Below are 14,617 nucleotides of genomic sequence, written 5' to 3' on the forward strand. Positions count from 1 at the left end.
CCCATTTTTTCATGACCTATTTTTTACCTTATCAAAAGGAACAAAACATATGTCACCAAGTCTTCAAATATCCAAGTAGAAAACACTAGTGGTGAGCACTACAGAACAAGTGTCTAATAGGAATCATCGGAGCTGTATATGTAATCTGCAGTTTCCTGCTATCCACAGTGAAAGACATGAAAAGAAACTGAAGGTAGTTTTCAGGGCATATTTATGTAACTCAACATGTCTAATACATTGTAATTTCAACATCAAATGAGTATAGAAATTACTAATGAAATACTCTAGAATCCGTTTTTTCCTACTCAGTCTTAAAAATCTGCTATGTATTTCTAAATTTATTATTATTATTATTTTGAGATGGACTCTCAATCTGTCTCCCAGGCTGGAGCACAGTGGTGCAATCTCAACTCACTGCAACCTCTGCCTCCTGGGTTCAAGCGATTCTCCTACCTCAGCCTCCTGAATAGCAGCTGGGATTACAGGCATCCACCACCATGCCAGGCTAATTTTTGTATTTTTTAGTAGAGACGGGATTTTGCTGTGTTTTCCAGGCTGGTCTCGAACTCCTGACCTCAAGTTATCCACTTGCCTTGGCCTCCCAAAGTGCTGGGATTACAAGCGTGAGCCACTGTGCCCAGCCTCTGCTGTGTATTTTAAACTTACAACACAACTCACTTCTACTTTCAAGTGCTCAGAAGCCACACATGGCTGGTGGCCACCTTACTGGACAGGACCGAGGAAAGAAGTGACAGCCACTATTTTTGTTCCTCCTTCAAAGAACCAAGCAAATGCTGGGGTTCATCTATTGAATCTACTAAACAGTTTAAACCATAAAAATAAATACAAATAATTTCATGAATTGTTTACATTTGTCTAGGTTAAGGTTTATAATTTCCACTTCCTTTCTGTCTTTACTAGTCTTACCCTACAGTTCAGGCAAAGTTATACAATAGAAAATAAAAGATAATCACAAGCTTTTTGTTGCTTTCTTTGTTTTTCCTTTTTCCTGAATATGTCCAAGAAATTAAGGGGTATATGCTTTGTTTTCGTATCACTTAATTTCTAGCATCATTTTACTACCTTTCCTCCTCCCACCCCAGGCTTATTTATGTTTGGGGTGGTCATACCAGATTTTAAAGTGGTCAGTCTTGGCCAGTCAGAGCTATCAGTGAAAGCATACACTACAATTAAAAGTAAAACTATTATTTGTCAAGGCAATGTAACTTACAATGACCCAGTGAGAAGAGAAGAAACAGGGAGCCAGAGATCTAAGGCTCTAGCGTTGATTCCCCGCTTCCTTCTCTGTAAACTCTCTTCCTGCTCTTCTTTACATTTCAGGACTTTGAGATGAGGGTCAGTTGGCATCATGTGTTTGAAAGCATTTTATAAACATGATGCGTCATATAATGTTTTATGAATGTCCTACAATGTCTTGTGTTTATTATTTTTATTCTTTGTAAACACAAGTAAACATGTTGAGCTGGTTATTCTGGCATGTAGGGCTATCGCTTAACACTCTTGGATGTTGAAGAGATGGTCTCCTAAATGCTACAAAGTGTGGGTAAACCAAAAGGAACTAGGATAGGCAAAAAAAAAAAAAAGGCATGCTTTCCTATTCTTTTCTCAAAGTGTTAAACAGATGACAATTATCAGCTCCTACAAAGAAAAACAGGAAGAGAGCATATGATCTTCACACCTTCACCAGTGACTACTTCAGTCCAGCAAGCTGGAGCTACTCCTGGATTTCATTCCTAAACCTATCATTCTGGAAATTCCCATGACAAATTTACTCATTTACGAATTTGCACTGGGATGTGCTGCGGTTTTTTTTTTTTTTTTTGGTGGGGGGAGGGGATATTGCACATAAACAAGACTGGCCTGGTAACTGGGGACGCAGGGTCAGGTCTCATTCTCCACTGAGTTATCTGACAGCCATGTTTTGTCCATCTGGGCCTCGATTTATTTATTCATAAGAATGAAACTAATCGCCATTTTCTACTTTCTTTGCAATAGTGCTGCTAGAATAATTAATGATAAATAGAAAATACTTAGAAAGCACCCTTAAGGAAAGATATACTAAGGAATTATTAATCCATCAAAGCAGAACTAAAAGATACTGGGCACGGCCGGGTGCGGTGGCTCACGCCTGTAATACCAGCACTTTGGGAGGCTGAGGTGGGCCGATCACGAGGTCAGGAGATCAAGACCATCTTGGCTAACATGGAGAAATCCCATCTCTACTAAAAATACAAAAAAAATATTAGCCAGGTACTCCCAGCTACTTGGGAGGCTGAGAGGCAGGAGAATGGCATGAACCCGGGAGGGGAGCTTGCAGTGAGCAGAGATTGTGCCACTGCACTCCAGCCTGGGTGACAGAGCGAGACTCTGTCTCAAAATAAATAAAAATAAAAATAAAAAAATAAAAAAATAAAAAAATAAAAAAATATTGGGCACTTACTCTCCTATCTGAAGGAGGAGTTAGCCATTTTCAAAATTTGCTGCTGTGGAGGCCAAGTACGCCCTTCTCCCTTCTGGTCAACGTGTGTTTCCAATGTCCCACTTATTAGAGCCCAGGGGACTGTGTAGTATAGAAGGGGAGGATCAGAAAGGACCTGAAGTCCAAAAGTGGATAACAAACTTTGGCTTAAGTTGATTTCTGTAATGGCCCTGAATTTTAGTGATCAATTTATCCAACCGTTAGTGTCCTTGGGTAAAGAAAGTAAAATGAGATCAAATACACCATTGTCCATAGGAATCATTGGTGCTTTGACTCTGAGCATTTTTCTGAATATAAAGTTCAAAACACATGAGTCAAGGCAAGAATTTCTAAAATCAATAACCATTAGTCACCTCTCATGCCCTGCTATAGTGCTTTGATACTCAAAAGTGTCCAATGCTGTTGGTATGTGAAGTTTCTGGTTTAAGGGGCTATGGAAACTTTCCCTTAACTATAGTTCTGGTGCTGTGGAAACTGAAACACACATATGTATGCACACACAGGCATATGCACACACACACACACACGTGCACACATTTCCCTATTGCCACAATTTATTCCAGTACAGAAATGAGTAGAAGAATATTAGAAAACAGGGAATTGCGTTTACCCTATTAGTGTTTGAGTCTAAAACCCTTCTGAATATATAGTAAAATGTAAGTGTAAATCATTCCTTAACATTAAATTAGGTTTTGGAGTATTAGGAAGGGCCACAAAGGGGAAAACAAATTTAAGAATGCTCAGAAGACATCTCTCCAAATATTTTGTAAGACAGTAGACTTCACCTCATTATTTAATTTACTTGTCAGTAAAAAGCCTATAAAACCACAGTCTTATGATAAAATTAAATAGCAGCAACAGTAGACTTTATGAACACCTGAGGTACATTGCTTCCAGCATCTTTCCAAAGAAATCAAGATATTGAAATCCTGTCCAGCACTTTCCTCTAAAAGCGTCCTTGCATTTTTAACCCAAACCAAAATCTTCTGTTACTGAGAAGATTGTTTCTTTTTGATTAGATTAATCTAGTAACTACCTGCTCATTAAGTAAGTGACATCCTTCTAGAACAGGCTGCCCAAGAGTCAACGAAGCTGATGTAGAGGGTTACAGGCTCTGAAAGGCAACACGAAGAGGACAGGAGAAGGAAGGATGGATGGAAGAAGGTGGAGGAGGGAGAGATGGAGGAAAGCAGGCAAAACTCAGGAAAGCCAAGTTTCACAACTGGGTTACAAGTCATTACAGATGCAGTTTAACTTGTCTCCCCGCCCAGCAGCTGCCTGTCCTCTCTGCCTAGTTTCATTTCTCAGGAGCTGCCCATTTCTTTTAAGAAAACAAGGGAAAGTCCTGAGCATTCTCAGTACGTCAGGTGCTTTCACTCCCATTAACCTTAAAATTGGTTTATAAATCGTAAAAGAGAGAGTGCAATTAGTACAAAGTATGATAGGAATTTCTAAACTCAGTACAATTTAAGCCCAGGAAAAATGACGAGTTCTGTAAAAGAGGTGTGTGTAGCTATGCATTTTTAATTGCATCATTATGCTGTATCCCCTGGACTAAAGTAAATACAGTAATTACAATGTGGAAGTGCACATAATGCACTTTAGAGAGGGGCGGGGCATGCACATCTGTGATCTACACCATAAGGAAGCAACACACGGTCAGGTTTTGAATGGCATACTGATTACCGCACATTAGAAAAGAGGGTATAACTTCGGAGAGCAAACATACCCCAATGTGAATGTGTACCTGCATTTGTCACAACAGAATAATGGGTGCACATGGTAATTTTGATGCAAAAATGTTTACATCACCGGTAATATCTTATTTAAGGACCCATTTATTATTTTGGTATACTATGAGCAATGACAATATTAGTTTACTTTTTTATTTTTTATTTTTTTGAGACCGAGTCTCAATCTGTTGTCTGGGCTGGAGTGCAGTGGTGTGATCTTGGCTCACTGCAACCTCCACCTCCCAGTTCAAGTGATTCTCCTGCTTCAGCCTCCTGAGTAGCTGGGATTACAGACACGCACCACCATGCCAGGCTAATTTTTGTATTTTTTTAGTAGAGACGGGGTTTCATCATGCTGGCCAGGCTGGTCTTGAACTCCTGACCTTGAGTGATCCACCCACCTCGTCCTCTCAAAGTGCTGGGATTACAGGCATGAGCCACTGCGCCTGGCCAATGACAATATTAGTTTAAATGTAATAAAGAAATTTCCTCTACACTAAGTTGTCAAGAAAATCTTCACCTTGAAGTTGGAAACAAGGGCCCAGAAACCACGGCAGAGAATTACCTGTGCTATTTATCAGGAATATGTGGCCCTATTTATCTCTTACTTCTGAATTCCGGCATAAGTAAACCTGTGATCCCATCTTCACAAGAGGTCAGTGACTTGTTATAGCATAGGCCTTCCCTTCCATCACCGACATTGGGGATGCCCCACGATTCCCACCCCATCCAATTCTTCAACATTCCCCCCATATGCTGGATCTTTAAGAACTCCAATTCCTGCCTGTGAACATCTGGCAAACTGACAAATTTACATAGCTCCTTTGTGGGTTCTAGAACGTTTACATATACTCAGACATGCAATGCAATTCAAGGTTCTCATACCCTGACTCTTGCTAGAACAACACTGCTGGAAACTAGATACTAAGTTCTGTCCCCACACTCTTTTTAGAGACCTTGTAACTAGCTGGTCATACATTTTCAATGACACTGGCCAAAGAACAGTGAGGAAACTGGAAGTCATACAAATGATATGAATAGCAACCAGGAAGACATGGAACATTTCATTACTGGGTCAAACTAGATTAATGCGTTGCTTTATTTAGGTTTCTCTGTGAAACAGAAAACCACCCAACCTGTAACTCAGGGCTTTCATGACCCCAGGTTCCACTCTCTTTGTGTAGGGGTCTTCGACTTCCTCCACCACAAACCTCATCTGCTTCTGATACAGACGTACTGATACATGGCAAAAGTCAAACTAGACCCCAATCAAACGATCATCTTAATCAGATTGGAAGAGAAAATTTCAGGAAGATCTAGGTTTATGCTTATAGCTGCAAAATTCTAAATATGTATGGCAGGTCCTAGCATTTTGCCTAGTGCATATGGAGCTGTAAATACGTATTTGTCAAAGTAAAAGAAAATGTAAAAGCATTCCATTACTAAGTATTTCTCACTGACCACATACAGGGTCTTACCGTAATAGAATAGAAACTTGTTTTTGGAAGCTACAGAAACATCCACACCCAATGAACAGCCTCCGCCTCCTTCAAAGTGATCCTCCAAATGCTACAACAGGATTCAAACTCCATCATTCATCAGCCTACTTGTCTAACTTCTCAAAAACTTCCTTCAGAACCAGTTAGTGCATGAGACACTAACCATATCTTTAGTAAATAAACAATTCCTGGCTTTATACATTTCCTGCTTTATAATCCTGCATCTTTGTTTAAAAAGCTAAACTGGCTGGGCGCGGTGGCTCATGCCTGTAATCCCAGCACTTTGGGAGGCCGAGGTGGGCGGATCGCGAGGTCAGGAGATGGAGACCATACTGGCTCACACGGTGAAACCCTGTCTCTACTAAAAATACAAAAAAAATTAGCTGGGCATGGTGGCGGGCGCCTATAGTCCCAGCTACTCAGGAGGCCGAGGCAGGAGAATGGCGTGAACCCAGGAGGCGGAGCTTGCAGTGAGCCGAGATTGCGCCACTGCATTCCAGCCTGGGCAACTGAGGAAGACTCCGTCTCAGAAAAAAAAAAAAAAAAAAAAAAAAATAGCTAAACTGAAATTGCGTGCTCACAACTCTCATTTGCTGATTTTGCTTTGAATGACTAAACTGTTATCCCAAATCAAATCTACCATTCAAAATATTTCTATGACTAAAGTTATGCCAATGAATATCCATAAGCCATTCCAGAACTCCAAGAGCAGCCTGGGATGCAACTTTGTTGGAATAAGCTTATAGGTTCCCACGTGGACAACCCTGATTGGGCATCAAACTCATACAATATTTGGTGCCTGACCAAGATCCACCCCAACAGTTTACTGTCATATTTCATGAGACCCAGAAGAATGTTTAAGCAGCTTACTATCTGAGCAATAGATTATGGTAGCATAAGTTTTGCTGATATATATTTCCATTTCTCTGTTACAAAATGTAAGAAAAATCTTTTTTTTTTTTTTTTTTTAAGATGGAGTCTCGCTCTGTCACCCAGGCTGGAGTGAAGTGGCACAATCTCGGCTCACTGCAAGCTCTGCCTCCCGGGTTCACGACATCCTCCTGCCTCAGTCTTCTGAGTAGCTGGGACTACAGGTGCCCACCACCACGCCCGGCTAATTTTTTGTATTTTTAGTAGAGACGTGGTTTCATCATGTTAGCCAGGATGGTCTCGATCTCCTAACCTTGTGATTCACCCGCCTTGGCCTCCCAAAGTGCTGGGATTACAGGCGTGAGCCACCGTGCCCAGCCGAAAAATCTATTTTTAATTGTTCTTAAAAGAATAAGAAAATCTAGTGTTTCATATAACTTATTCAACTTTAATATCTTGGCTGAGAAGGCATGCATTCAATGAAATGTCATCATCGAGCACTTTTAACAAAGAAGTACTTACGCCATGATGCCCGAGAGGTGAAACATTTCGGCTGTGATGTAGGACAAATAACTGTACAGGAAAACAAAGAGTGGCTCGATCACTCGGATATTATGGGTGAATCGAGTAGTAAATGCTGCTATAAAGCCCAGGAAGATGCCAATCAGCACCCCACCGATTCCCACAACAAAGAAGTTGGCGATTCCCGCAAACACATCAATGGTCTCAATGGTTTTCATCTGGCAAAACGACTTGAACAAGTTGTACAGGACCTGCAGGAAAAAGAAAACACCTTGTCAAAACCTTTTCCCGTTTCCCCATTATCACTCTGGGTACAAACACATCTACGTGGCCTTCTAATAAGGACATTTCTTCTGTGTACCCAAGTAGGAAAGTGACAATCATTGTGTATTTGTTTGTCTCATATTTTAATACCGTAGCTTTAAACTAACCAAAAAACCTTTCAATAAAAGTGAGTTGTCAGGGAATTTATTTCTAAAAGTAAGGGAGAGGCAATTTCAAAGTTATTGCATAACTTATTCCAAAAACATTATTTTTTCCAGATATCATCTGAAAGATTATTTTAAAATATTTGTTTGCTATCCAGCACACCCAGCTCATGTTACCATTGCTTGGTAAGCAATACAACAGCAAGAAAGCTTATCAGTGCTGCTGTGAACACATTTACCTTATAAGGTCCTGTTGTGGAGCCACATGACAGAAGGGACCCACGCATCAGGACAGATACCCAAGATGAGTCAGTCATCCTCCTGGTCACCAGTTCCTCACTCCACACTCCACCTCCTCTCCCTGCCCACACATACATATCTGGTGTAACTGAGACACACCCAAAGGAATTTTCTTCAACCAAAGGGGCAGCAAACGCATATGTGTTTGTGTGCGTGTGTGTGTGCATCTGCTGAAACTTCATACATACTTTGTATATGAAACACTAGGTTTTCTTATTCTTTAAGAACAATTAAAAATAGATTTATCTTACATTTTGTTACAAAGAAATGGGAATGTACATCAGCAAAACTTCATGCTGTAATGAGACTGCTCTGTTGCTCTTTTTTTTTTTTTTTTTTTTTTGAGTCTCACTCTGTCACTCAGGCTGGAGTGCAGTGGTGTGATCTTGATCTCAGCTTACTTCAACCTCTGCCTCCCGGGTTCTCCTGCCCCAGCTTCCCAAGTAGCTGAGATTACAGGCAGGCGCCACCACACCCGGCTAATTTTTGTATTTTTAGTAGAGATGGGGTCTCATCATGTTGGCCAGGCTGGTCTTGAACTCCTGACCTCAAGAGATCCACCCACCTCGGCCTCCCAAAGTGCTAGGATTACAGGCATGAGCCACCACGCCCAGCCTGTTGTTTAGTTCTTTACAGAGTCTTGGTTTAATGAAGCCTTCAAGAATGTCAGGCACTTCATGTCTGGTGGACAATATGCTTTCAACTTGTGTCTGGGGCCACTCAGCGAACTGAAATGGAAAGTCATGGCTGCAGCCCCACCACTTTCTTTTCACAAAATAAGCAAGTCAAATACCAGCCAAGCAGGTGGCCTGCTTCTTTTTCACTGTGATATTTACAACTCTGGGAGCACCTGGAATCTCCAGGAAAACCGACTGATAAGGATGTTAGGGAGAAAGGCTATGCTACACCCTCATTTGGGTTCTGAGAAACTCAAAACTGATCCCATTTGTTCAAGGTCAAATGACACAAAATGTCAGAGGCACTATTAGCATCCAAGTCTCCTGACCTCCTGATTAAGTTGTTCAAGGTTCAATCATGGGAGAGTGAAGTCATATTGCCTGGTAAGCAGTGTGCGGCCTGGCAAATGCCATCTCACTTTTTCTACTTCACTTTATGGTCATAGCCTACCACGATATGGGTTTAATATGTTATTCTTTCCTCCTTTCTACTTGATTATAAGCTTCTTGTGATCAATCAACACCTTATTACAATTTACATCTTCCAAGTTGCCTAGCAGATGACAATAAATGTCTGTTGGCTTTGAAAAATAGTGGATTATTCCCTAGGAAACAGTGAACTTTTCCTTTTCCCTAATTGTTGGTGTAACACTCGAGATCATTTGCCATCCTACCACCAAGAAATGACTTCAGAGAAGAACAAAAGAGACTCATTCTCCTGAAAACTTAAATATTTTAAAGGCATCATTGTTTGCCAGACAGAGAAGAAAATGGCTCCATGTAGTACCCACTTCCACTTTGAACCTGCTGTCAGCATCGGTTTTCATCAGCATCAACACTCCACAGTTACTTCCTGAGACAGGATCACGGATGTTCTATATATACCCCTTGCCTCCAAACAGTCAAAGGCAAAAGGGACGGTCACCAGTGTCCCAGAGGAGAGGCGAGTTTCCCAGCCATCTGCTGCTGCATGGACAGCCTCTCTCCAGGGCCACTCAGGCACCACAGTTCTGTCTCCCGCCTCCAGCCTGCACCTGGGAGGGTCATCTCTTCTTTGCTCTAACCCCACTGCAGCCACTACAAGACCTACTTCCTTCAAAGTCTGCCACTCCATTTTCACATCAGGAAGGCCTCATAGTCTCAAAACACCTGGTACACTTTTTTTTAAAACTGTTTTCTAACACACTTCAGATTGCAAAGGATTTCATCACTGTTCCATAAAACACACCACGTTTATTCACTCCTGCTCCTGGTTTTCTTTCCTTGTCCTTTCTCTTGCCGGCAAACCACCCCAAACCTAGGGAACCTTTACCTATCTTCGGAGACACAGCTGAAACTGCTGTTGCCCCCAGGAGCCCTCCTGGTCCCCTCCAGCCTTTGTAAATACCCGGCCCTCTGACCTCCTGCACCACAGGTGATCTCCCAGAACATTCAGCATCTTGTACTGTTGGTGCTGAGTTTTGAGTGAGTGCCTCATGTCCCCAACAAAACTAGAAATTCCTTTAGCACAGAGCTAAGTTTCCTTTTCCTTTTCCTCCCTCTCATCTCTACACCCTACTCCATCCAGTGCACTGAAGAGTTCTCTGAGGTAAGCCCAGGTACTCCTTCCACAGATTAACGAGCATCTGCAGCTGGGTCACACATTCCAAATCCTTACAAAACTATTTTCCTGGCAACTTAATGGATCAAATCTATCAAAGGTACAGCCTGTCTTAAATCCCCCCTTAGACTCTGCAGAGTTAAGATGGGTCACAGGCACTGTACTCTCAGCACATTGGGCCAAAACTCCATTTTGATCCTTCTCCTGCCTGAGATGCCACGGCAGTGTCAGAGCTAATATCTCAGGTAGAAGCGTTACCTTAACAACCAGAAAGCTTTCCACAACCTCCCACCTGTTTTACAATGAACCTGATACCTAGTTAGTGATCAGCACGAGATAAAATTCTTCTGGTTACAACTGGCCGAAACCACATACTTAGTTCATTCCAGTTAAATCCTTTAATTGTATTATGAGGGAATCTATGCCTAAAAGTGTTTTAGAATTTTAATTTATATAGGTATATGTGTTATGTGTATATATTATGTATGTGGGCTACAAATGACTCTAGTGAGTCAGTGCAAAGTTGATCTCTCCTTAACACTTGTATTCTTAGATTAAAATGTCAGTGATACCTATGTACTAAATTCTATCATGGGCTAATTTGACAGCTTTGAAATCTTTCAAATAATCAAAGCTATACTGCTTAATGATATTTTTAAATTGCAAACATATATATATTAACATTAGGAGTTATGAACTTTGAACTTTGATTTTAAAAGCACACTAATTCTGTGAAGTCATGTAAAGCAAGGGTACAAATTATACAAATACTGTTGTCTATCAGAATGGCTCTGTTTCAGAAAAAACAAGTTCAGGTAATTTCTTCCTTATGAAACATACAGGATAATCATTTTGCATATGAAATTTTAGAACTATTCTGCTGTTTGCAAAATCAAAATTAAGACCCAAGTGGTCACTGCTTACCCTCCATCTTCCTAAAGTTACTTTCCACTCCACAGCACACAGTGACTGGGCTTCTGGGGTCCATTACTGGCTTCTTTCTACAGAGCCAGCTCTCCTTACCCAAGCCTGGTTATGAGCAGATGGAGAAAACTCTTTAAGTCTTCTTGGAAAATTTATTAGAATATTCAGCAGCTGTATTAACATGTTCTAGAAATAACCTGAACAATCTTTGCCTAATAGGGAAATTTTGGGAAGTTTTCATACAACATTTATTCTAAGGGAAAACACAACAGTCCTATTTAAAAATCACACCTTTATTTTTTTCAATTGTCATGTCTCTAGTTACTTCTAATCTACTACAGCCCTGTACAATAGCATGAAGTGTTTGATCTGCATTTCTCTTGCTTTGAGACATTTTCATGCTAAGTTTTCTTCGCTTCAGCTTTTCTAGCTCAATGTTAAATTTATCATAATTTGGGAAAGGAGTTAATGGCACTAACCTACCATGTTACCCATCTTCGAGATTATATACTGTGACAATGAATTTTCTCCAATTAACCCCTATTCTTCTATCTGCAACTCCTAGTGACTCATCGTTTTTGCCGTAAGCATCATGGTCCGTATTTTTAATACCTTTCCAAAGTCCATGAGTTCCTTAAACTAACGCCATTCTTCTATCTGCAACTCCTAATGACTCATTGTTTTTGCCATAGGCATCATGGTCCGTATTTTTAATACCTTTCCAAAGTCCGTGAGTTCCTTAAACTAACCCCTATTCTTCTATCTGCAATTCCTAGTGACTCATAGTTTTTGCCGTATGCATCATGGCCCATATTTTTAATATCTTTCCAAAGTCCGTTGAGTTCCTTAAACCTCTCCTAGGGATAAGCCTGAATGAATGAATCAAAGAATCTTCCACAAAACATCTCCACCTCTAATCTTTGAAGTTACCTGACTAGGAGATAAAATTAGAATTTTTGACACCATTGTTCTAATTATTCTTAACACATGCTCAATTCAGTACAGTACTCAGACAATTCAGTAAGAGAAACGTCTAGTAGTTTATTCTTTGGCAAACCTGTGGGCATGCCCTCATATCTTGTGGATCTGGCTTTGAGGGTCCATGGACTCTCAGCCAGGGCAAGTAAGTTACCAAGGGAGGTTCTTAGATGTGAAACCATGACAGTGGTTCTGACTGACAGGCTCTGGCCATTCCTTGGTAAGAGCTTCTACCTCAAAGCACCAGCCAGGGCCTTTCTCTGTCTGTGCCCTCCTTCTGAGTGGAGTGACAAGCTCTCACTTTGGCTGCCTGCCTTCCCTGGGTCAGCCCTCCCTTTCTTTCCATAAAACCACAGTTGTGCCTCCGTGCCTCCTGAGAGGAAGCACAGGGTGTGTGTCTGGATGGCTTGCTACCTTTGCATACTCTAAACAGTGACTTAGCCAGACCCTATCCTGAGATCTGATTCGGGACAAACTCAAAGAATGGACCACTGAAGCTGGAAACCATCATTCTCAGCAAACTATCGCAAGGACAAAAAACCAAACACCGCATGTTCTCACTCATAGGTGGGAATTGAACAATGAGAACACATGGACACAAGAAGGGGAACATCACACACCGGGGCCACTGAGATGTCTGAATAAAAATTTGATCAGAGGTGGGAAAGTAGTGTGGAGGCTTGGTGTGTTATTCTGAAACTAATTTGACTCTACTGAGCTGCCCTAGAAGGACTGTAACAGGCGCTCTTATTTCTTTGTAAAGTTCCCTTTGCACTAAATAGACTTACTCCAGGAATTCCCATTCAAATGTCTGCAGTCTCCCTCAATAGGGTAAAATTTACATCTCGAGCATAAGTCAGAATGGAAAACTTCATGCCTTCTGCCTCTGGAAATTAGAATGAGTTATAAAATGTCTCTACTATTATGGCAGTTTCCCAGTTAAAATTTAATATCGGTAAGTTAATGACTACTCAGTTCATGAATAATGGAATATATGAAGTGGATTTTGTTACTTAAGTGAGGTAACTTAGCTGTCTTAAAATATCTATACTACAAATTGTGATCGATAAATTATCTTCTATATAATAATGTTAACATGAAGTTAATGGATGTCCTTAGAGATGATATTTTATTCATTCTGAGGATTTGCTTTTGCAGTAGAATATAGGCTAACAGAGAATAAATCAGTTTCTATGTAGACTTTTATTTTATTATTATTATTATTGAGGTGGAGCCTCACTCTGTTGCTCAGGCTGGAATGCAGTGGCGTGATCTCGGCTCACTGCAACCTCTGCCTCACTGGCCCAAGCGATCCTCTCACTTCAGCCTCCCAAGTAGCTGGGATAACAGGTGCTCATCACCATGCCCAGCTAATTTTTTTTTTTTTTTTTGTATTTTTAGTAGAGACAGGGTTTCACCATGCTGGCCAGGCTTGTCTCAAACTCCTGACCTTCAAGTGATCCACCTGCCTCAGCCTCCCAAAGTGCTGGGATTACAGGCATGAGCCTCTGCACCCGGCCTACTATGTAGACTTTTAAACGAGTCAGGAATGGCATTTTAATGATAAGAGCAAATGGAGAGGGAATTAAAAATTAATTCCTTTAAACACAATCTTTTTCTGCCTCACTTTTCTTATCTGAATAATGGCAGGAATGCCTGTTTCATAATTTGTCATAGAGACCTGAGCACGAAGTGAGCATTCACAAGTTAGTGGCTATCATTACTGTCACCTTTACTACTACCGAGCTGTGGCTAACAGAAAATAGCATCATTAGTGCTCCCTAACTGATTTATCAATCGAGCATCACTTGAGTGTCTTTAACTGGTGGACACAGAGCTCTTTGAAGGTGTGTGGGTAAAAGGAGAGGCTTTCTCATCCCTTCTCTCAACCCTTGCCTGTGTTCAGAAGGCAGGGTAGAAGTAAATTCTGCTAACCTTAAGATCATAACAGCCCCTGACTCCAATTGTATGTAATCTAAGAGAGAATTACAAATAATTTGTGTCTTCTGAATAAATACTCATTTATGAGAAGGTGATGAGGGCCAGAAATGTGCTGGTTGAATAGTAACAGAAAGTGAGCAGTGAGCGTGTGACAAAAACTTTCCGTAAAATCATTAACATGATAACTAAAGCATCCCCAGATAGAGAATGGCACTTAGCAGGTATTATCATTTCACCTGTGTTATATACATTGGATACTGACAGTATTACTTCTCACAAAGAACTCTGGGATCTGAAGTCTTTTAAGTTATGACCGAAGACCATCATTTTTGAAAATGCCAAAATGATAAATCAGTTGCAAAGGCCAAAATCATATGTTCCTCTGGCATGAACAGGGCCTTGTCAGCACAGACCAGCTACATATTTTGCGGGGCCCCGTGCAAAACGAAAATGAGGAGACAGTTTTATGATAATAAATAAATTATAAATTATGAGTTTAAAAGTATTAAGAATTATAAGACAGTGACGTCAGAGCATTAAACCAAGTGAAGGGCCCGGGGCAACTGCTCAGGAAACCACCCTGTGTGCAGTGTCTCGCCCCTGCCAGTTGTGGTGCAGAGAGCCACTGCAGGTGGCTGGGCAGCC

The 14,617-nt window shown here is 41.0% G+C and overlaps 1 protein-coding gene across 2 annotated transcripts in view; it reads right to left on the minus strand.

The window, feature by feature from the left end:
- Positions 1-14,617, minus strand: part of SLC9A2 (solute carrier family 9 member A2) — a 93,930-nt gene that overhangs the window by 40,845 nt on the left and 38,468 nt on the right. For both annotated transcript variants that reach the window (XM_055241367.2, XM_063616689.1), the window contains exon 3: positions 7,125-7,375. In XM_055241367.2, coding sequence (XP_055097342.1) covers positions 7,125-7,375 — 251 coding nt within the window. The remainder of the gene's footprint in view (positions 1-7,124; positions 7,376-14,617) is intronic.

Source organism: Symphalangus syndactylus, chromosome 14 (assembly GCF_028878055.3).
Source record: "Symphalangus syndactylus isolate Jambi chromosome 14, NHGRI_mSymSyn1-v2.1_pri, whole genome shotgun sequence".
In the NCBI taxonomy this organism is placed as follows: Eukaryota; Metazoa; Chordata; class Mammalia; order Primates; family Hylobatidae; genus Symphalangus; species Symphalangus syndactylus.